The sequence below is a fragment of the Diplotaxodon limnothrissa genome, linkage group LG20 (assembly GCF_057381915.1).
Source record: "Diplotaxodon limnothrissa isolate DT_005_m linkage group LG20, D_limnothrissa_male_GT1.1, whole genome shotgun sequence".
Lineage (NCBI taxonomy): Eukaryota > Metazoa > Chordata > Actinopteri > Cichliformes > Cichlidae > Diplotaxodon > Diplotaxodon limnothrissa.
This window is the reverse complement of record NC_140615.1, coordinates 36019272-36043008: the sequence shown is the minus strand read 5'-3', so window position 1 is coordinate 36043008 and position 23737 is coordinate 36019272. Positions and strand designations below refer to the sequence as shown.

At 41.2% G+C, this 23737-nt stretch overlaps 1 protein-coding gene across 1 annotated transcript in view; it reads right to left on the bottom strand.

Annotated features, from left to right (window-relative positions):
• The window catches only part of slc6a8 (solute carrier family 6 member 8), a 44576-nt gene that overhangs the window by 8294 nt on the left and 12545 nt on the right, over positions 1-23737 (bottom strand). Inside the window, exons 2-12 of the mRNA XM_085343808.1 lie at positions 19455-19586; positions 16035-16305; positions 15201-15333; positions 6111-6245; positions 5527-5630; positions 5246-5370; positions 1938-2050; positions 1469-1606; positions 1150-1252; positions 719-819; positions 185-355 (exon numbers count right to left, since the gene is read on the bottom strand). Of these exons, the coding sequence (XP_085199934.1) occupies positions 185-355; positions 719-819; positions 1150-1252; positions 1469-1606; positions 1938-2050; positions 5246-5370; positions 5527-5630; positions 6111-6245; positions 15201-15333; positions 16035-16305; positions 19455-19586 (1526 nt within the window). The remainder of the gene's footprint in view (positions 1-184; positions 356-718; positions 820-1149; positions 1253-1468; positions 1607-1937; positions 2051-5245; positions 5371-5526; positions 5631-6110; positions 6246-15200; positions 15334-16034; positions 16306-19454; positions 19587-23737) is intronic.

The window sequence follows — 23737 nt, the reverse complement described above, 5'->3', positions numbered from 1 at the left end:
TTACCTTATAAAATCTAAATGTAAAACTTTTTGTGGTCTCGGCTAATTTTGTTATCTGATAGTAACTACATCAGTTTTAGGTCAATTTAAAGTCTGCATGTGAGGTAAGTCTGTACCTATGCTTTTTAAATACATTCATAACCCTTTGTTTCAGCGTGCACGTCCAGGGTGAGCTGGCGCTTACCTCTTTGAAGGTTCCCTTGGCTCTAAAGAGTTTGTAGAGAAGGCTGACAGGAATGCACAGCATGGAGGACAGAGCCAGACACCAGCCGATCACCTCGCCCCACCATGGGTACACGTACACATTGTTGTAGGTCAGGGGCTTATAGTTCACCAGGTGGAACAGAAAGATACCCTACGGGAAGAAAGGGGAGATTAAAGAGGAAGATTGGCACATATTTGGCATCATTTACATGATTTGTGGTGTTGATACTGTGAGATTTCATTATGTTGTCACAGCAGAACTGATGAATAATGTTGGTCTATGCCTGTTAGTTTTAATATGATTCTGCTGTATGCTCAAGAGACAGCAAAAGGTAAATATAAGTGTATAATCAATATAAATCTTTTCTGAATTTGTTCCTCTACAATAATCAAAAATGTACGTATGCGCTCAGCTCTTAATAAACTGGTATTAGTGCCTGATAGCCTGGAGGAAAACTGGTGTGTGTGGTTGTGGGTTTCTATTTCTGGATGGGATAGTGTTGTTCAGTCTTACTATGCAGACACATGGAGTTATAAAAGACCAGCACCACTTCATCCAGGGGAAAGGCCGGTAGCCGATCATACGAGCCACATCATCCATGAAGCGGTCAGCACCTGCAGTTCATTAATCAGCAAGTCAAAGACAGGAAGATGCTGAGGATTCTTCCCCACTCACGTCATAAAACACTAGAAATTCTCCATGATTGTATTCACACTATGACAAAGCTTAATAGTCTTTTGTTGCCATATTATTCTGTGATATTGTATTTTATATTAGCTTGTGACAAAAAACACGTTGACCCGTGACCTCTAATATCACATCATCTGAGATGATTTTCAGACCTATTTTGAGATGGGTTACCTCACTGACAAACTTCACAAAGGCTCTATTTACAATCACGTTGCTATGAAGCACTACACTGTGTGTTTGTGTTTATTACATACCGTAGACCCAGGCAACTACTATGCATTCCCAGAATGCTTGCCACAACAGAGTCATCCCACTGGCCGAATAGTAGTCAAACAATTGGAAGACGTACATCCCTCCCTGCAGAGACAGAGGAACAGACGGCTCAGTGAACAGTGTCGATTTAGTAAACCAGTTCATCAGCTGAAGTGTTTCTTGTTCTCTCATAAGCTCCTTCACACGTTATGCGTTTTCATTTTTGTTACTACGAGCTAGTAAGAAAAGACAGTTTATTTAAAAATGGTATAAATCATCAAAAATTTAAATTTTTGAGGGAAAAGTCTTTGTTCATCCAACCTGTGTCACCATGGAGAGGTCAATAATGAAGCAGAGTAAACAGCATATCGCCACAGCAATCTCCCTTTTGTAGCGATGATAATGCTTTCCAGGAAACAGATCCAGAATCCCGGTAACAAAACCCTCCACCCCGACAAACTGCAGGGACAGACATGGAGAAAGACATACAGTGTCTTCAGTGTCTCTTTGCTGAACAGAAGTGGAGGAATAAAGCTGAATACAAGTAAAATATTGAAAACCAGTTAAAATTTCTCTCCAATCATTTGCTTCTGTGGTGTCCCCCAAGGCTCTGCATTAGGACCACTGATCTATTAAACATTTACCAAAATCCTGCGGGAAATATCATAAATTCAGTTTATAACCACATGACACCCATATTTATAGATATTTATATTTCCATGTTACTCCTGCAAACTTATTGAGAAAATGCGCAGCTGATTAAAGGTATGATACAGAGTGTGTTGGTCACCTGACTGTCCAGTCCGAGCAGCAGCAGCATGAAGAAGAAGAGCGCCGCCCACAGCGGGGCCACCGGCATCAGACTGACTGCCTTTGGATATGCAATGAAGGCCAGACCTGGACCTGAAACACACACAAGCACAGGCATTAGAGACTTCACAGGATTTTAACATGCGGCTCAAGGTTTGGCTCATACAGCATGTTTTTCCAACATGTGCACAGAAGATGTAATGTGTGCAGAATTTAAAGCTGCAGCGCCACCAGCTCATTTTCTGGCTCTACAGTATAAATATTAAAAGAAAAGAGTCATAAATATGAAATTGGTTGGCTAAGCGTTTGACCATGATGTCATTGTTAGTATCCACGATCAAGGTTGACTTGACCATGTATCACATGAAAGGGCGCGGAGAGACCTGTACAACACCCATTTTATTTTTTCAACACAACACTCTGCGATGTCACAATGAAGCAATAACAGGCTGACGTCATCATGCTGTAACAGAAACATCATAAAACATCCAGCTTTGAAAGTAGGTTGTTCTACTTTAAATGCTTGTTTGTCCTGATTATGAAAAAGTCTCATCTGCTCAGCTATGGTCAGCTTCAAATACCACAAAATAAATTTGCTGATATGCAGAAAGATTAAAGGTGCAGGACAAATATTTACAGCAGGACAAATCACGGCGTGTTTCATCAGGCAGCACAGAAATATGCACTGGAGAGCTGTCGCATGCGAGGTGAAAGGCCTCGCTTAAATAATCCGACAGTTAATACTGCACACACACACACACACACACACACACACACACACACACACACACACACAGATGCTAATACTTTAAACCAGTATAGACGTGTCAGATTGGATTCAGTAAATTGGATTTACTTTTGTTCTTTTTACAGCAAGATTAAATAAAAAGATTCCTGTCCTCACACACAGACACACACACACACACACACGCGCACACACACCATTCCTGAGAGGTACACGAAAATATTTTCAGGCAGATGAAATGAGAACATGATGAAGACTTTAGTGACTCATTAATGCACATCTCATTATAGTCACACATGAGAGGAACACAGCGATCCATCTTCTGTTTTGTTTTAGTTTATTTGTTTGTTTTACATTAAAGAATAACTTTATTCGATTGATTGGTTTGAATGTTGTTCTTCTGAATGTTATTTAATCTTTTACTTATAAAGCAGTTTTATTTCTGTATGACCGAGCTCCTTTCTGTTGTACAAGCTTCACCTTATTGAGCCTTTTTATTAAACGTTATTATATTACTTTTATTGAGCTATTATAGCTTATTGAAGCTAGTTTCTTACAGGGTGTGTTGACTGATTTGGCATCCCAGTTTTTCTGATAAACAGTGCATGATAATTTGGGATAAAGTGTATATATAATCTTAACTTGTACTTTACCATTAGAGCAACTAGATAAAATAAGATGCTTTTAATGCCACACCTTGGACGAGGCTTTGTTGTAGTGTTGTTGGTTTAACCTCTGAGGCTTGAAAATTTATGAATGAGAAATTGAAATACAATAAAACTCATTTTGATTATTACCAGCCCAGATTTTTAAAAATCTCCATAATAATATCGATCACGCTGCTTTCACCTGACCAAAGTCATAAATAAGAGGGTCGATAACAACCATAAATCAGTGAGTCAGCAACGCTGATGTTATTGAACCTTAAATGAACCTAAATATTCTCAACTGCTCATAAATCTGAACAACAGAAATGAAGCGGACTGAAAGATTGAGCACCTCCAAGTCTCAGAGTATGATTGTCAGAAAAGGGTGGAGTTACTGCTCCAAGTGGGAGAGTTGAAATAGGCTGACACCGTGTCTATCAGACGGCTCGGGAACACTTCAGTATCCCTCCAGAAGAGCTGGAGATCTGGGCATCAGATGGATGGACGGAAAAATGATCAGTTTTAGTTTAACAGTGTTACAGCTCAGCCTCTTGAACACATCAACAGCATCAAACTGAAAATCCTCGTCGCTTTGTTCTTGAGTTATTGCAGTTTTCAGAATTCTTGGCCCTTTATCATAAACTGTATATTTATCACAACCACGCCTCCACCAGGACTGTTGCTCTTTATCTGGGGGCTGAAGAGGCCAGGTGTAAATAGCCAAAGAACTGTCATGTGACTATTCTCACCTGGCTGTAAACATTAGCTCTGTGGTTACATAAAGTCTTCATTAAGTTTGAATGAAAAGCTTTGATCCGAACAGCCGCTCAGAGCTGCAGCCTTCTGTGGACAAGCTAAATATAACGGTGTGTTTGTGATGCCACGTCACGTGATGCTTAGCTATTAATACACACACTGCTGGCTGGAGTCTGACACGCGCGCACACACACACGCGCACACACACACAGGTTCATTCAGGTCTTCATTACAGTGCAGTGAATCCTTCTGTAATCATTATTTTTATAACCACCATTTGAAATCGTCGAGGCAACACAATTATCAGCTGACCTCATGTGACCTGACGCTTTTTCCCCTTCCTGTTTTTCCTAGAATCTGGATTGTGATTGGCTCTTAAAACAAGGATTATCAAAGCTGGAACATGCACCACAGTGGATGCAAGCGCTGCTTCTATATGAATGTATAGCACATCCAAAAGTGTGAGACAGAGAGTAAAGATTTGGATATTTTTTTTGTATTTTAATGCATCGTTACAGTGAAACTCTCTTGGTCTCGTTTCTCCTCCCGAGAAGTGATACAGAGATGCTGCTCATCCTCCGTCTTTACAACTAACAATCTGACTTCCAGCATAACAGTTACCCTCGTTATGCTGGAAAACCAAAGCACAGTGGGGTGGCAGCAGCTCAGGTGGTAGAGCTGGTCACCTACTCACTGGAAGGTTGGTGGTTCGATCCCCGGCTCCTCCAGTCTACGTGCCAAATATCCTTGGGCAAGATACTAACCCCATGTTGCTCTCTGATGCACTATGTTCTATGTTTATATTGAACATGGTTCAAATAGCACTGTGCACTTATGTAAAAGTAATCCCCATGAGCTCAAAGCTCAGGTTTCAGCCTGCTCTTATTTCTTTCTGCGCAGCATGGACACCAGTACTCAGTGCTGCCCCTCTGTAGGCTTCTGGAAGTTTGCCAATCAGATGGATGTTAGCTTTTTGAGAGCGTTTATAGGGAGGAGCTAAAACAGCAGATGAACTGAAGGTCTACTGAAGGGCAGCGTATTAAAATAATCATTTACACTGTGAATCGTGTAAAATAGAGCCCAAGAATAAAAAAGTGCATTGGAGGAAATTATTAGAACAGGTCCGGTGTGAGTAAATACCTGATTCAGCAACCTGCGATATGTCGACTCCCTGCTCCGCAGCCATGAAGCCAAGAATAGAAAACACCACAAAGCCAGCGAAGAAACTTGTCCCGCTGTTTATGAGCGCCAAGATGAAGGCATCTCTGTGAGGAAGAGGAGAGGAAACAAGGCGTTTAAGGTCACGATCAGGTTTAAGGTGGAGTAAATTTAAAGATTCACAGGGTTTAGATATGATGACTGAGGTTGAAGGAGTTGGTGAAGTGTGTGTGTGTGTGTGTGTGTGTGTGTGTGTGTCGTACTTGTAGCAGTCATTGTTAAAGCGGTTGTAGCTGCCTAAAGCGGTCAGAGCACCAAGGCCGATGGCGTAGGAGAAGAAGATCTGAGTGCCAGCATCTATCCACACCTGTGGAGTCACATGGGTTTGATGTTTGATGCAAACATTTAATGACAAACGCTGCAGCATCTTGGATGCTCAAGCCATAAAAAACAACAGCCAGCCCGACAGCCTAAAACTGGATTTAAACCTCCCACTCGTGCACTTTCAGGTGCTTCACCCACCCCAACAGAGGAGCGAAGTAACGAAGTACAAATACTGCAGGTATCTGTACTTTGAGTATTTCTTTTTTACGCCACTTTGTTACTTTTATGTTTTAACACAAATATCTCGGTTTTCTACTCCCTACATTAGGTTTAAAACTTCTACCTAAACAACCTAAAGACAATCCTGCTGGTGTATTCACCATGAACGCACATGACAAAAACTAAAATTCATAATTTTATAATGAAGACCCTTTAATGTCAGAAGGAGAGGCCCAGTGATTCAAACTGCCCCATGCAATGACAAAGTCTGCCTGTAAGTGAGATTTCAGGATGATGAACTGACCTGAGCCTCCTCCAGTTTGGACCAGTTGGGTTTGATGTAGTACATGATGCCATCGTAGGCTCCGGGCAGGGTCACCCCTCTGACCAGCAGGATGACGAGGACCACGTAGGGAAAGGTGGCCGTGAAGTACACAATCTGAAACACAACCATACTATCATAAAACACACACTTCTTTCACTGAATCCATCAGTCTGTCAAAGCTTCAACTAGAAACTCTTTGTCTGTTTTTAATCACCTGCCTGTGAAACAAGCAGGTTAGACTGTCTCATTGTTCACCTGCAGATAAATGCACAGTGAACTTTCGTGCGTTTGACGGTTTTATGTTTGCAGAATTGGAGTAACACAAATTCATTTACCTAATCAAAATCAGGTAAGTGAATTTGTGTTACATAGGGGGAATGAAGAAGAAGGGGTTTTGTTTCCTGACCTAAAAATCTCCAGGGGGTTTCTGCCATTAAAAAAAAAATCCATGAGAATCAGGTAACGAAAACAAATGAGAGGAAAGCAAAATGAACCTGATCTGAGACCTGCTGAGACAGAACACACACGCGGAGGAATGTGGCATTTCAGCACCACGGAGAGCGCCGGGTCCCAGTTAGGGTCGAGTGTCAGTGCAATCACAGCGGAGCACCTTCTCAGGTTGACGCACACTCACAGTGTGAAGCTCAGGTCGTTCGGTTCAGTGTGTTAAGGAATAAGAAAAAACATTTCAGTCGTCTGTTTGAAACGTTTCTCAAAGCGATTCATATTTTTAAAGCTCGCACATGACCTTTTGATCTTCTGCTTATTCAGCCATTTCTGGCATATTATTCTCATTTTCATTGCATTCGTTCATCACGGGGAGTTCTTTTAATCCTGATACTTTTATGTAAACTGATATAAATTTGATCGCACTGATAAATCAACAGATCTCTGTATATGCAGCATGATTAATGCCAGGATCTGTAGGCCGGTTTGCTAACGAGTCGTCTCACTTTGGGTCTTTTAAAGAAGCCTGTTCATCCGACAGTCACGTGACACTAAAGAGAGAAATCTCTGGATGTAAGGACAAGGGTGTAACAGAAACATGTTCATAGTAACAAAGACAAAACATGCATGTAGCCACCGCGCCATCACCCAGGGGTCTGTTTGTGGCTCCACACATCCAAGACTCCACTTCAGCTTTAATCCCACTGCGATCTTATTTTCTGGGGCCGAAGGTGACTGTGGGCATTTCTCACTATCAAATACTCCGAGGTCACACTTCAGTCAAGCACGTAATCATGTCAGAACTCGTCTCTACTGTCTGCTCTGCCTGTTTACTTTACTGTAAACAAGATTAATATCTACAATGAAAAAGTCGAACATTACGCCCAATTAAATGTGGGTTTTTAAAATTAATTCAAACGAATGTTTCCTTTAAGAGCAGACATCTTGCCTTTGTGACTGGATTGGCTGTCTGTCTCTCTCTCTTTTCTCTCTGTGTGTCTCAGGCTGTCTCGCCCTGCTCTGACCTGATGCTCAGCTTTCAGCCTCCTGCTGAAGACAAACAGCAGATAATGTTTCTGGTGGTACTGAGAGCCCTGCGAACGCGGCTTGACTTGCCATGAGACTAAAAACACAAACACACACAGACTCTTACATAAGAGATACCGTATGTGTGTAAACTACCCCATGAATGGAGCTCGACGTTTAGGTCACACCGTGTGAACCTGTGTCCCAAAACTAACATGTTAGGATTTGGTTTTGAGTGTTTTTCACATTTAAGGGACCAAAACAAACTTTCCTCTCTTCACCGTGTAAGAAATGAACTGTCACAGCCTGGTTGCAGCGTGACCAAACAATAAGACTCAGAGTACAAGCGTGAAAACAGCTTCCTCTGGAAAGCATCAGCGCTCTTACTTCTTCATGTATCTCCTTGCTAGCAGACATCCCAGGCTCTAGTTCTGCAGGCAGCTCTTTAGTGTATTTACCCCCCATCATAACTGAATCAGCACTATCACCATGTCTCGCTGGCAGCTGCCTACCTCAACATAGAGAAAACGTTAACTTTGGACCCGCCTGCTCTTCTTTCCTCAGATTTTTACTCACATCACATGGTCTACGGTTGCTACGTCACTACTACTCTCATCCTGTGTGGATGATCTTTCATTCATGAGGTGCTCAAAGTAGAGCCGCTGCTAGTTTGGGAACCCCACCCTAAAGAGTTGGAGGAGGTCTGGGTATCTCTGCAACCTGACCCGGATCACGGCACAACATTTCTATCTATAATTAAATAAAAACCAACAGGAAGTTCCTGCAGAGTCCAGCCTGCAGACTTAAAAGCCCTTTCACTGAACATCTTCTACATTCACTTCATCAAACTGCTGTGAAGACACAGCTGACCCAGATAATATGAGGACACGGGGTTCATGAATGCAACACAGAAACAAGCTGCTGGATTCGTCTCTATTCAGGTGAGCACAGAGGTTTCTACTGCACATGCTCAGTCTGATAAGTGAAGCTGTTTTTGATTGGGTCATTTTGGCAACACCCTAAACTGAAGCAGTGAAAACAAGAAAAAAAAAGAGAAGAAAAAGCCATTTATCTGATCCTGGGAACGTGTGTGTCGAGGGTGTGCGAGTGTGTGTTTACAGATGTGTGTCAGAGGTTAATGCGGTTTACGTGCTCTAGTTTTGCAGCAGCTTAGTGCGATTTCCTTTTCAAAATGGAGTAATAACAAAACTGATGTGTGTTTGCTTGTTATGACGACCTTTAACTCGACAGCAACACTGTGTTCCAGCTTTTCAGAAACACTCCTACACTGTTAGATGTTCTTCCCATTAATCATGCTTTTAACACCACCTAACAGCAGCTGGTTAGTTTTCAAAGAGCATGATTCACTTCCCTTTGTTCTCTGGGTCAAAAAGTCTGCGAGCACATAAAAGGTCTGTCACATTTTTATGTAAACACGGAAATAAATGAAAATATCCAGAAACAAAAGAAGTCCTGATCTCTGTTTCCAGGTAATCAACGAAATAAGTCTGAGCCCTTCCACTGAAGCAGCGCTCAGATAACACCCGTGCCCTGCGTTTAAAGCAGAACTAAGAGAAAGTGTCACAAGTCTGACTGTTATTCAGAGAAAAGAGGAACTTTTGTTGTTGGACTGAAAGTTAGTAAAAGGGTGGTGCACAAAGTTCTCAAACCCTGGATCCAAAGCAGAGCTGTAACACAACTAAAAGCTTCGGAGAACTGCGTAAAAACCAAAGCTTGCTGGCTCGTTTGGGCTTTCCTGCACACCTGAACTCTAAAAAACTCCTGACATCACAAGAAGCTCCTTGGAGCCAGATACTGTGTATAAGGGGGGGCATAGCCACTGTGACACCACCCATTGGTTCTGGATTCTGCATTTGAACGGCAAGCACAGATGTTTTTGCTGCACAGCCAGCCAAGAGATGATTCCATTAAAAATGCTTCAAAAGGCTCCAACAGCACAAACACAGCGGAGAAGCCAGGAGGTGGAGATGGATCATATCAGATGCCAGCTTCCTGTTTTTAGCACATCAGACACACTTTACCTCTAAATCACAACACAGTCCAAGTGAATCAGCTGTAGAATATCGCCTGCGGTTTCCTGCGCTTGCAGAAGTAGTTTTATTTTGTTGTCAGATCGTGCAAGGACAACATGATTAGAGCTGGTACTGTTCGTGCAGCTCTAATACTGCTGACATTAAAGGAAAAAGGGGGTGGAGCAAACAGCGGGATATCCTGAAATTCTTCCAGATCTGTCAAAGACTTAACGGTCAGCTGGCGTTTTCAGCAGGAAGTAAATATTTTGGGATTAAAGCGAAACAAATAGAAAACAGCAGAGTTTTCAGTGTTGATCTCAGACTTTTTAACACCATGAAGTTTTATTTTAAAACATACAAAGAAAATATTAAAAACCTTTTAAGGTGAAAAAGTTCTATTTGTGGGTTCCAGTTAAACCCATCCTGTATCCTGATGGTTTTTCTGTTATTTGTCCTGTTAACATCAGACATCAAGAGATTCACAATTTTACTGTAAGAGATTAACAAAAAACAGCATTTGCATATCTTCTGTAAGACTTTAAGTTCTTCCTTTAACTTATGTGCATTAAAAATCAGATCCTTGGTGCTCAAAATAAATTTTGGATGGTTTGCTAGGACCAATTCTGTTTACATTATACATGCTTCCCTTAGGCAGCATCATTAGAAGACATAGCATACATTTTCACTGCTATGCAGATGACACCCAGCTCTGTCTGTCCATGAAGCCAGATAACACACACCAATGAGTTAAACTGCAGGAATGTCTTAAAGACATAAAGACCTGGATGGCCGCTAACTTTCTGCTTCTTAATTCAGATAAAACTGAGGTTATTGTACTCGGCCCTGAAAAGCCTAGAAATATGGTATCTAAGCAGATTCTTACTCTGGATGGCATTACCTTGGCCTCCAGTAACACTGTGAGGAACCTTGGAGTCATTTTTGACCAGGACATGTCCTTCAACGCACATATTAAACAAATATGTAAGACTGCGTTCTTCCATTTGCGCAACATCTCTAAAGTTAGAAATATCCTGTCTCAGAGTGACGCTGAAAAACTAGTTCATGCATTTATTACTTCCAGGCTGGACGACTGTAATTCATTATTATCAGGATGTCCAAAAAACTCCCTGAAAAGCCTTCAGCTAATCCAAAATGCTGCAGCAAGAGTCCTGACAGGGACTAGAAAGAGAGAGCAGATTCCCTTCATTGGCTCCCTGTTAAATCCAGAATTCAAAATCCTGCTCCTCACATACAAGGTCTTAAATAATCAGGCCCCATCTTATCTCAATGACCTTGTAGTACCATATCACCCTATTAGAGCACTTCGCTCTCGCTCTGCAGGCCTACTTGTTGTTCCTAGAGTATTTAAAAGTAGAATGGGAGGCAGAGCCTTCAGTTTTCAGGCCCCTCTTCTGTGGAACCAGCTTCCAGTTTGGATTCAGGAGACAGACACTATCTCTACTTTTAAGATTAGGCTTCAAACTTTCCTTTTTGCTAAAGCATATAGTTAGGGCTGGACCAGGTGACCCTGAATCCTCCCTTAGTTATGCTGCAATAGACGTAGGCTGCTGGGGGATTCCCATGATGCATTGAGTTTTTCCTTTCCAGTCATCTTTCTCACTCACTATGTGTTAACAGACCTCTCTGCATTGAATCATATCTGTTGTTAATCTCTGTCTCTCTTCCACAGCGTGTCTTTATCCTGTCTTCCTTCTCTCACCCCAACCGGTCGCAGCAGATGGCCCCGCCCCTCCCTGAGCCTGGTTCTGCCGGAGGTTTCTTCCTGTTAAAAGGGAGTTTTTCCTTCCCACTGTCGCCAAAGTGCTGCTCATAGGGGGTCATATGATTGTTGGGTTTTTCTCTGTATCTATGAAGCGCCTTGAGGCGACTTATGTTGTGATTTGGCGCTATATAAATAAAATTGAATTGAATTGAATTTGTTATGTACTCTAAGTTATCAGCTCCTTGAATACCTCTTATCTGCCGTCCCATGGAGAGAAGACACTTTGTGTACCTGTGCTTGTACTTCAAAAAGTGTCCTATCATCCTTTCCAATTAATGATAAATGGAGAGCAGTCCAGATAATGGTGAGAATCTGAAGAGGTTATGTACTCAAGTGCATATAAAATCTACTTGAAGTCGTCACTATCATGACCTTGAAGCTGGTGCTTGGGAATACGTTGTCATTGCTGAGATGCCACCTGGGTAAAAGTCACTGAATCTATGTCACCTTTCCTGCTTATCTGGAGAGACATTTGTTCATCTTTCAAAGTAGAAACACTCATTTCTCATTCCCATTATTCCCGTTTAGTTTACCATCAGGTCCACCATGAATTAAAGTCATTAAAACTCATTAGCCTCCTTGTTTATGAAAGAGACAGCCTGCTGGTGATGCAGGAATGATAACAGCCATTCAAAGGGCTGCTCTGTTTCTAAACTTTATGAGTATGTATCATAAAGTTCTGTCTGTGCATCAGCGGTGGTGTTTTGGGATAAATGGCAGTCATGCACTCAGGCTTTCAAATATTTATTCTCATCTATTCTCATTTAATATTATTCCTGCCAAGTCGGCACACGAACAGGCGTGACTCACTCCTCTGTGCTCATTTGTGTTTGTCTGCTTCCAGCGTCAGAGGCTCTGATGTCAGGCTGCTTCTGTTTGGCAGCTGTTTGCCTCAATGTTACATTTAGTTTTATTTTATGAGAAGTGCACTTTTATACACCAGAGGTCTTTCAGAAGGATTTCTGCCCATGTTCAAAACATTGTGCACAGTCATAGAATAACAGGTCCTCTGTAATCTTTAGGAAACCACAGTCATGAATCTCAGTGCAAACCAGAAGGCTGGGTAACATTTCCCTCAGGAGACACTAGCAAACTAGCTACTCTTTCTTCTCTTTGCCCTAATATTGGATTTCCTCCTTTCTGGCATCTTCATCATTTGGTACACTCGACCAAAAGAGACGACACATCATCCTACTGCTGACCAAACAACCAGATCCAGGGTCAAAAGAAAATCAAAGCCACCAAAAATGCAGTTCCTCTCATGGCCACTTGAGGCAGACTCCAGCAGTGCTGAAATATCTAACCTTACAGTAAAAATAAACATGTTTACAGCCTACTCTTTCAAAGGTTCATTTATTTGTAATAACTTAACCTGGATAATTGGATTAGGGGCGTGGCCACTCTGAAGGGTGTTCCCCCGCAGCCGTGGCTAATAAGATCCTCTGGGCCTCTAACTGGTAACAGTGAGCTGTGTTACTGTTAGGTGTTTATGCACGTTTAGTAGTTTTCCCTCATGTAGAAAACTTTCTACGTGGTTGGGGGCTTCACCAACTCCAGCACAGTTTCTTTGTCCTTCTCTCTTTCTGTTCCTGTCTCGTCTTTATTTTTGTCCAGACCTTAAAGGCAAAGGCCCCACCTTACTCTCTTTTTAAAGGTGCTGTTTAACCCTCATAATGTGCTCCCGATTTCCTTGCACCTGTGGTCCTCAGGGGTCAAAAATGTCCCCACTTCATTTGAGTGTTTTTTAAAATATAAAGTATAAATTGTCAATCAATTCAGTGTTACACCTTAGTTTTACTTAAGACCAACACATTAACACAAAATCTAGCCTACATTATACATTTTAGGGCCACCAGACCTTGTTTACATAAAGTACACTCTGTTTTTTTCCAAGCGAAAATAAAACAAGAAAATGAAATCTTTAATTGTTTAGATCATTTTGACTATCTGAATAACTACAGAGTTCTGTGTGTTGAACTTTAGTGAGAATGGGTTTTTTGAACCATTTAAAATTTTTAAATGAAGTTTGTGTGATTTCATAGCTAAATCATCTGTATGGTTATCAGTGATGCAGAGAGAGCTTGGTGCTCCTGCGCTGCTGATCTGGGTCGAATTCCAGGACAGATTTTTTATGTCCCCGTTTGTCCCCGAGTGGAGTTTTCCTACAGTACAGGAAAGGGGGTCATTCGCTCTCCGAGTGGCTCTCAGTCACGTCCCACTGCAGTCAGCTGCCCTCCTACCAGACAACCAATCACATGCCGCCACCTCACACACCCCCACACTCTCCTCCCCACCACCACTACCTCTAGGGTAGTCATAGCAACTCTTAGCCTGCCATCTGACGGCACCGTGTACAGTCTCGTCATCACAATCCGATGACACACACACGTCGTTTGAAGGTTGTAGTTTTAAAGGAACAGTCCCGTATTTTTTTCCACCTTCGTCACAGTGTGATGTGGTAATGACATTTTAACTCAGGATGGTCAGTTAGTTTCAGGGAACAAAGTTTCACACATATTGTCTTAGTTAGGGGACATGGATGGCAACAGGAAGCACTAAGTCTTCTCTGTTCGACTTCTTTTTGTAAAGAATTATTCAAACAGTGGCTTTTTAAATTCAGACAAGATCTCCGTATCTTCAGTTTTATTGCAAATTTAAAAAAAAATAATCTATGAGAATGACTCAATCTGACCTTTAAGGAGAGAGGACACTCTTTTGAAGATGCTAAATTGTTTTAATTTAAAACTGGGAAGATGGTTTGAGGAGTAAAGAGGGGCATCTATGTCCACTGTGAAGGACAAGTGATGAGCAAAGATGGCGGCTTATTAAACAAACCATGAGCCATCTACAGCGAGTCTGAGCACTTTTCCCCGGTGACAGGGATAAATACTGGGAGTCTCTATCAGCTGTTAGTCAAACATCACGAGCCAAAGAGGAGTCCAGCTACTTTCTCTTCAAGCACTCAAGATCGAGTCTATTTCCTGATCGTGAAGCAAACAAATCACCATAGCGACTAAAATGACTGCAAGGGTTCATAAAGGACATTAAACATGTTCCCTTTCTTCCTGCAGCACTTTCTACTTTATGTTTATCATAGCCGTTTCATTTCATCGTCCAACTTACCAGCTTGGCGGCAGGAAACGTTCTGATGATTAAAAATGTCACAACAAGCTGACTCGGTCACTCGAAGGTTAAACTGGAACACATTTTTAACGTTTACTTGTTCGACACGTTTCAGTTTGTGTGTCCTTCGTGGGACTTTTCTGTTTATTCTTAACTGTGTAAACTTTTCCTGGGACACCGACCGGAGTTGTTTAAGTTTTGTGGGTTTTTTAAATTTGTTATTGTGATTTTATTCTGACGTCTTGACTTTGATTCATTGTCAGTTGTGTTAGTTTCCAGAGTGGGTTTGCTCATTTCAGTTCACTTTTGTGCTGAGCAAACATGTTTAGTGTTAGTCTCTTTGGGTGGTATATAAAAGTATTGTAGGGTGTGTTTGATGGGTGCAGAATTTAAACAATTCAGACAAGACAACAATCGATGTGAGACATCGAAGATGCACCAAAGCCTCTTTAGGCTGGATGTGGGGTTTTTTCACATCTAGTTATGATTTTTAATTGGTTTTGGTTCGTTATAATAATCTGGACACAGACTCATTCACATGCAGATGTTCTGATCTGATCCTCAGTTAATAATAATGATATTAATATGTTATATAACAGGGAAGGTGACAAAGTGCTAGACACAGGTTGGGACTCCATTTAAAAAACAACGTTTTACCTTCCCGGTGGATTTGACTCCCTTCCAGACGCAGAAGTAAACCAGAACCCAGACAGCCATCAGACACAAAATGAGCTCCCAGTTCATCTTCCCCGGTTCGTCCAGACCAGACGAGATGTTCAACACTTTGTTTCTGCGCAGAGAAGATCACAAAGAGCCCAGCGTCAGAGTCACAGAGCAGATCTGTGCTTTCCACGGGAGCAAAAGACAGCTGGCGGAAAACACTGTGCAGATGTTAAAAAAAAAAAGACTAAAGGGGGCCTATTTTCTCACACACACACACACACACACACTGCACTCTATATTTGGCTGAGAGCAGCAGCGCTTCCTACAACATTCACAGTCTTTTAACATCATCGCCACCTCGTTCCTCAGAGCCGGCGCGCTGCTGACTGACTCGAAACTGAAAATCTAACGAGCTCAGTCATCTGACAAACATCTCTTCACCTCATTAGCTGCTCTGTTGTGTTAATAAGGTGCCAGGACGACACAGCCTCACCACGAACAGGAGCACATGTGAGCCTTCATCATGATCGAAGAGCTGAAAATAGCTCCAGTGGCCATTAAAGGAGCTGCAAGCTTCACAAGCTGCACATCACATCTGTGAGCGTCTCATTCTCACCTATAACTACAGGACACGTCTGCTGTTATTTTCTGTCATCACATTCACACCAACAATGTGTTAGTCCATCTCTAATTCTTACCTCCCTGCTTAGTCTGTGGCTCTCAGCTGCATTCAGCCATTATAACACGTCACAAATACTTCTGTGAATTTTATATAAAACAAACCTCAGTAATAGGAAATAGTTGGAAACATTCAGATTTAAAACTCACTCCCAGAACTCGATGATGGGCGATCGCGCGTCGGCCAGGTCGGCGCAGGTCATGTTGCTGCTGCCGATGGTGATGTTGGCAAAGCTGGCGTTTTTGCAGTCTTGGTGATGGAAGATCTCGATACAGCTGGGCGTGTTCCACTCGTTGTTGCAGGAGGACCACGGGAGCGTGGCGGTGAAGGACTTGATCAGGTAGTAGAAGCCCCAGGCCAGCACCATGATGTAGTAGGTGTTACAGAAAAACACAATCACCATGGAGGCATAACCCAGACCTGCAGAGGACGAGAGCACAGGGAGAGTTTAGCAGGTGGAAAACAACACGTTTATTAACAGAAAGAGATGAAAGCATAAGCTCATTAAAGCTCTTTGTTTCTATTTGTGCTGACTGGGGTCATTAAAGTCTAGTCACCATTTACAGCTTCTTCTTTTTTTCTTGCTGGTGTATGATGCATAAAGATGCTCACTCATACTTTCTCCTGGTTAATCAAAGAAAATGTGTCATTTTGCAACAGATCCTCACAAAACTGTTTTGGTTGTTTCTTCTGTAAATGCAACAAAGATATTTTCCTAATCTTCTCTGACACTGCAGGGCACTGAGAGCTAGCCTGCAACTGCATGCATGCACTTCACTGAAACATGTGTTATGATGTTGAACTATCCATCCATCCTCTTTTGCTTATCCTCATCAGGGTCGTGTGGGAGGCTAGCCCAGCTACCACAGACTGAGGGGCAGGCTACTGGACAAGTCGCCAATCTGACGCAGGACTGGCTTATTAAATTCTCTTATCTTTTATACTTTGTAGTTTTTGTGTGACTATTCTGACACACTGTTAAACACTGTTGGTCTTCAGCCTGTATAAACCATCCGACTGCTGCTATACATAAAGTATACAAAGACTGAAGCACACAACAGAACATTTTTGTTTCTATTCTTGTACATTTGATGACTTTCATTGCACAATAAATAATTATTTCATAGAGACTCAAGCTTCTGTTTGTACAAACATTTCTGAGTTTATGCGTGTCAGTAAAATCCAGACTGCACTGTGAATTAAATGAACTCTATCTATTAAACTGAACACAAGCTGAAGGTGGCCCACATCCCAGCACCACGTGTTTTCTTTCTGACGACCAACAATAAACTGAACCACATCCAACACACATGTAACGGTCTAACCTGAAAAACCCACAGTTTCTGTGTGAGGACAAAATCTGATCACACGGGATTTTTCAGTGACTACATACAAACAACAGCAACGTTTTTGCCATTTTTGCTAAAATTACTGCCAAACTGTGCTGAATGATTTTGGGAAATCGAATTTACAGCATGATATTAGTCAGTTTTTTAGGAAAATATGAGGAAAAATACAAAAATTAATCCCATGATAGCCTCTTAACCCAGAGGTGGGGAACTCCAGGCCTCAAGGGCTGGTGTCCTGCAGGTCTAACACCCTGGGTCAACACACCTCATTCAAATGATTAGTTCATTACAGGCTTCTGGAGAACTTCAAGACATGTTGAGGAGGTCATTTAGCCATTTAAATCAGCTGTGTTGGATCAAGGACACATCTAAACCCTGCAGGACATCAGAACTTGAGGCCTGGAGTTCCCTCGCCCCTGGGTTAACAGTAAAGAAATTTAATCTACAGAAAATTATAGAGGACATTGAAAAACAAATGCTAATGTAAAAAATGACAGGTTTGAAAGTAGAGAGAAATGTTTCCAAATCTTCTTGAACTCACAAAGACATAAAAGGCTGAAGTACTCAACCTTTAGGCAGATCAGACACTGCTCATCTTTTCATTTAATCCAATTCAATTTTATTTATATAGCGCCAAATCACAACATAAGTCGCCTCAAGGCGCTTCATAAAGACTACATAAAGAAATTAGAAGAAAAGGGCTTCAGGCAGAGCTGCAGAATAAACGTGTTTATATCAAATATTGACTTTTCATGTGTTTCCATGCATGTTTGGACATCTGTCTGCTACTATTTGAATGTATTTATTTTATTTTATTTAAGGTCCATCCTTGTATTTTCTAATATATAAAACTAAATCTGCCTGTGATTGGCTCGTTCTTTGCTCTGCTACATGCATCCTCATGCTCCTCCTGCTGCTCCATATTTAGCTCCATTCCTGCTGAGACTCTCAGAACAGATGAATGAGCTGTTGGTGTTGACTGTTGGTGTTGCTCCCTGTAACTGTATCAGACTGAATGAATGTGAAGGCGGAGCTCTGTCAATACTGCACTAAAGGTCAAAGGGAGGCCGGTGTAGTAAAGTTAGCTACTGATAGAGCCGAAGAGTCATGTGGTCCCCTGTAAAGATCAGCCCTCTGAAAAATGCAGTGTGCAAGCGTTATTAAGTGGTACAAGACGTGCATTATTACTGAGTGTGTGTGTGTGTGTGTGTGTGTGTGTAATACTCGTGTTGTGGGGCCATAAATATAGTTAAATAGTCACATTATGAGGACATCATGATAAATGATAAAATTTTATGGTAAAGAGATGTTTATGGTTAAGGATAAGTTGAAGGTCAAGTTTAGTTAAAGGAAACGAGCACATTCACAAATGCACAGTCTGTGTGTGTGTGTGTGTGTGTGTGTGTGTGTGTGCAGTTTTCCAGACGGATGTGGAGTCACGTACAGCAGATCTCAGATTACCACCTGCAGATAAACCTCCACAGAAAGCTGAATGTGCGCTCACAGACTGACGTGTCAGACTCACCCGCTCATAAGGATCGGCCAACAACATTTCTACTGACCTAAATCTGACGACACGGTGCCTTTATTCAGTCTTTGAATGTAAAATTCTTAAATATCTTTGGTCTGTTTGTAAAGCCTGACGACAGGTTTGCACTTGAAGCCAACAGAGTCTGCAGCGGCACACCCAGGACTTTTTTTTCCCTAGTGGGGGATTTTAGGAATAACGAAATCTTCAGAAATTAAAAACAGGGAAGGAAAACTTATGAGATGCTTGTGATTGTGAACAATCGAACCATGACTGTATTTATGCTCTGTCCTTTGATCTATGACAGACATTCTGGTTTTCAAACATTTCTGTAAATTTAGGTCCAACTCATCTCCTTCGTTTGGATTTTAAGGCTTCTGCAGCTGCATATCTCATTATTATTCACTGAAAAGCATGACAATGCAGTGATTAGCAGTGGAATTTATAATCTGATCAAATCTTATAATGGTAATAAAAAAAAACAAAAAACACACACACACACACACACATTGATACACAGCAAGAAAACTTCCCATGATCAGATTAATGGGCCAAATATTCCAAAGGCTACGCTGCAGAGGTGGAATTATAAAATTTCACTTAAAAAAAAAAAAAAATGTAAAAGTAGTTAAAGTCCTACTAAAGTGTTTTGTTTTGGTAAATGTAAAGTCCCACTTTGTGGCGTACTGCACCTTTAAACAGCGGCGCGATGTTCCAGACGTTGATGCTTCCCGCTTTCATGAACTGACCGAGAGAGATCTCTAGGAAGAAGATGGGGATTCCTCCAACGAACACAATCAGCAGGTAGGGGATCAGAAAAACACCTGTGGGAGACAGAGTCATCGGTGATGACGTGTTCAGGGACGTTCAGACATCTGAAAACTCTAACCGTTCTGTTACTGTTGCACAAGAAAATCTTCTTCAAAATCAAGAGTTTTCTCACAGCATGTAGATGCGCTGCTTATTATATAGTTTCAGTTTTCCTGTTCATGAAATTTCAGCAAAAACCTGCAGTTCTTCTAACAGCCACCTGAATGGGTCAGTACGAGTCTTCTTGAAACCCTCACAGTGGAAGCATGTTTACAGCCTCACACACAGTTTCAGCCTGCGTTACATCTGCACAGTGGATGATTTTTTTTAATAACTCAAAGACTTTTGTGATGTTTGCCTTATTGAGCCATTTTATTCCATAGAGCCGTTCGGTTTTGTCATAATCACCTTTTCCCTTCTATATTTTTATTTCTGGAGTTGCTTTATTAAATTATTGCTTTCTGCTTAATTGGACTTTCTTTTATGGAATTTTAAACATATTTAACCTTTTGATTTTGTCGCACTGGATTTTATTTAACTGAGATATAAAAAAACTAAAGCGAATTAGAGTAACTTGTGTTTAGAGCTGTTGAGATAGATAAACTATCTTGTTTGATTATTTCACAAGTTTCTGACCTAAAATAAAGACTATGACTATTCAGTCATAAATAATTTGTTTCTACTTGAGATTCTCCAAATGTTAATGTTTTAACAAAAAAGGCAATAATCTTCTTTAAAGTTATTTTGAATCAATCAATAAATCTTCATTTCTGCATGTTAGGCTCAGCTGCATGTCTATAATCATAAAATCAAACAAAATTATTTTGCTTCTCAAACATTTTAACGACTAAATCTTTCATTTGTTTTCTTTTGAGCAGAAATCGGCTCCTGTATGATGTTTTAATGTGACTGAATGAAGTGTAACATGAACCGTACATGTTAGAATCACATTTTAATGCTTTGGCAGTGATGAATTATTGATGGATCTAAAGAAACAGTGAATGAATGAGTTTCCTCTCCTTCACTCTGAACTGCAGCGAGAGACATGAATGAACAATTATGCTTCCTCTTCACTCTCTCGCTCCGACTTTGGTATTTTAATTGGCGTGATGGTGGATCCACACACCCACACACACACACACACACACCCACACACACACACACACAAAAATATATATACATACACAAACAGCAAGGGGTAACTGGGTCACACTGCCACCAGGAACTGGTATGAATGGAATCAAACTGGCATGACACTGGCGGGGTGAGAGAGAGAGCAGGGGGCAGAGAGGGGGGTGCTGTGTGCCAGCAGTTACATAACAGCGGCTGCCATTACGCTCTCAGCTCTTACACAAGGAGAAAGAAGGGTGGCCACTATCATCATATCATAACTGCAATGTTAAGGGAACAGCTCAGTGGTACTTTATTATGTTTACAACCAGTGTAGATGCTTTCTCCCACAGCAGCACTCTGATGGCAGCCACAACATTAAGTTTTTCCATTATTTTTCACATGAAATTGAACCCACAACATTAAACATTATTCAGATGTTTTTCCTGTCATAACAGTGTTCAATATACATGTGGTTAAAGTTTTAAACAAAGAGGAGGGTAAAATAAACTCCCTGCGAGTCACAAGATCAGTTTTATGTGGAGGTTTTAGTACTGTGCAAAGGTAGCTCGAGTAGCACGTGCACCTTGAGCTGATTTAGCTAGATCAGGCACAGCTGCAAGCTTCTTTGCAACCCACTTTCACCCCAGCTACACCTGTTATGTTGCATCTGATGTAATCAACGTGCATGGAAGTGTGGGAGATTTCAATATTGATCTTCCTTTGACTTTACTTGCAGAGTGAAATAATAAAGATGCACAGTAAAGAGCAGTGAGGGAAAGCTATGGTTATTGATTATTTATTTATAGCAGTTTTCCCTTCAGAGAAATCACTTGGTGAAAGTCGTTGAATGAATAAGCCTAATGTGATTTACTACATCTTTCAGTAGTCTGTTTACTGCTAATTGGACCATTATTTAAGATGAAAACAAAGTTTGGGCTTGATGTGCCTGCAGTAGTTTCTGATAAGAAGAGCAGCGACTGAGAACAGAGTGTGTGGAGAAAACACTGGGTTGTGTTCATTTACAGGAACGTTAGAGGGAAGCCTTATCAGAGCAGATTGAATGTTGTTCTTAATTTGTTTAATAAAATAAAGAAAACACAAAACTTCCAACTAGAAAGAGGTCGTGCAAGAGCAACGGGACCAAAACTTAATGCTACCCTTCAGTTTTTGGCCTCTGGTTCTTTTCAAGACATAATGAGGTTTTATGTTGTCCCTCAAACCTTTGCAAATATTTGACTTAATGACATTTAAACTGTCAGCACCACTGACTGTCCACGAGATTTTCCTCAGCTCATTGATCCTCATTGGAAATGGAAAGGTGGACATGTCTTTTTTTTTTTCTCCCCAGAATTCTGACTTTAATTTTAGAATTCTGGAAAAGAAAAAACAAAAAAAGACGTGTGTGAAGGTTCTCAGTCATCCGGGTCATGGTTGTCTAAGGAGCTTGAAAGAAAATGACTGGACTTCTTTAAATTTCATGAAGATTAAATCTTAATCCTTAATCTTGGATTTTAACAGTTTTGTTGTTTAAGTTAAATAAACAAGTCGCGTTGTCTAGCTGTTTTGCACAAAAACATATTGATTTCAGATTCTCCACCCATCAATCCTTCAATCGTCTTCATAAAACAAAAAATATTAGTAAATATTGAACATTCAAGTTCATAGTAAACTCTTTCAGTTTGCCGTCTCTCTATGAAGAGATCTGAAGTGCCACCTAACTGTACGACCTTGATCAACTGTTCTGTCCAGGGTGTGCAAGTCTTTTAACCAGACCAGCCATCTTTTAAAGCAAAGCACGGCCACTGATTCGGTTTTTACGGTAGAGCTTGCTATAAGCCAGAACAGGAGCAGGTAATGTGAGGTAGTGAGGAATTAACCTGGGCTGACTGCACCGTGCTCAGCTGCTACAGTTACATCATTCCAGGTTATGTCACTTAAAATGTAACCTGCCTGTACAGCTGTGAGACAAACATGAGAAAACCCTGCCTGAATAAACACACCTCAGGTCATTATATTTCAACATTAAAACCTTCATTATAAAAGAAAAATCATAAAAATGCAATTGTGGATTTAGCCTGATTGAATACCTGCTCATTAAAACAACAAATATTTGAGTTGAGGTCATCTTTAAATAATAATAATAATAATAATGCTCTAGATCGTTAAAAAGCTGTAATCATTGTGTCCATTCAGAGAATAATGCCCGTATGCTTCGTACACACACATACAGTGGGGCAAAAAAGTATTTAGTCAGCCACCGATTGTGCAAGTTCCCCACTTAAAATGATGACAGAGGTCAGTAATTTGCACCAGAGGTACACTTCAACTGTGAGAGACAGAATGTGAAAAAAAAAATCCATGAATCCACATGGTAGGATTTGTAAAGAATTTATTCGTAAATCAGGGTGGAAAATAAGTATTTGGTCACCTCAAACAAGGAAAATCTCTGGCTCTCACAGACCTGTAACGTCTTCTGTAAGAAGCTTTTCTGTCCCCCACTCGTTACCTGTATGAATGGCACCTGTTTGAACTCATCATCTGTATAAAAGACACCTGTCCACAGCCTCAAACAGTCAGACTCCAAACTCCGCCATGGCCAAGACCAAAGAGCTTTCGAAGGACACCAGGAAAAGTATTGTAGACCTGCACCAGACTGGGAAGAGTGAATCTACAATAGGCAAGCAGCTTGGTGTGAAAAAATCAACTGTGGGAGCAATCATCAGAAAATGGAAGACATACAAGACCACTGATAATCTCCCTCGATCTGGGGCTCCACGCAAGATCTCATCCCGTGGGGTCACAATGATCATGAGAACGGTGAGCAAAGATCCCAGAACCACACGGGGGGACCTGGTGAATGACCTGCAGAGAGCTGGGACCAAAGTAACAAAGGTCACCATCAGTAACACACTACAACGGCAGGGAATCAAATCCCGCAGTGCCAGACGTGTTCCGCTGCTGAAGCCAGTGCATGTCCAGGCCCGTCTGAAGTTTGCCAGAGAGCACATGGATGATACAGCAGAGGATTGGGAGAATGTCATGTGGTCAGATG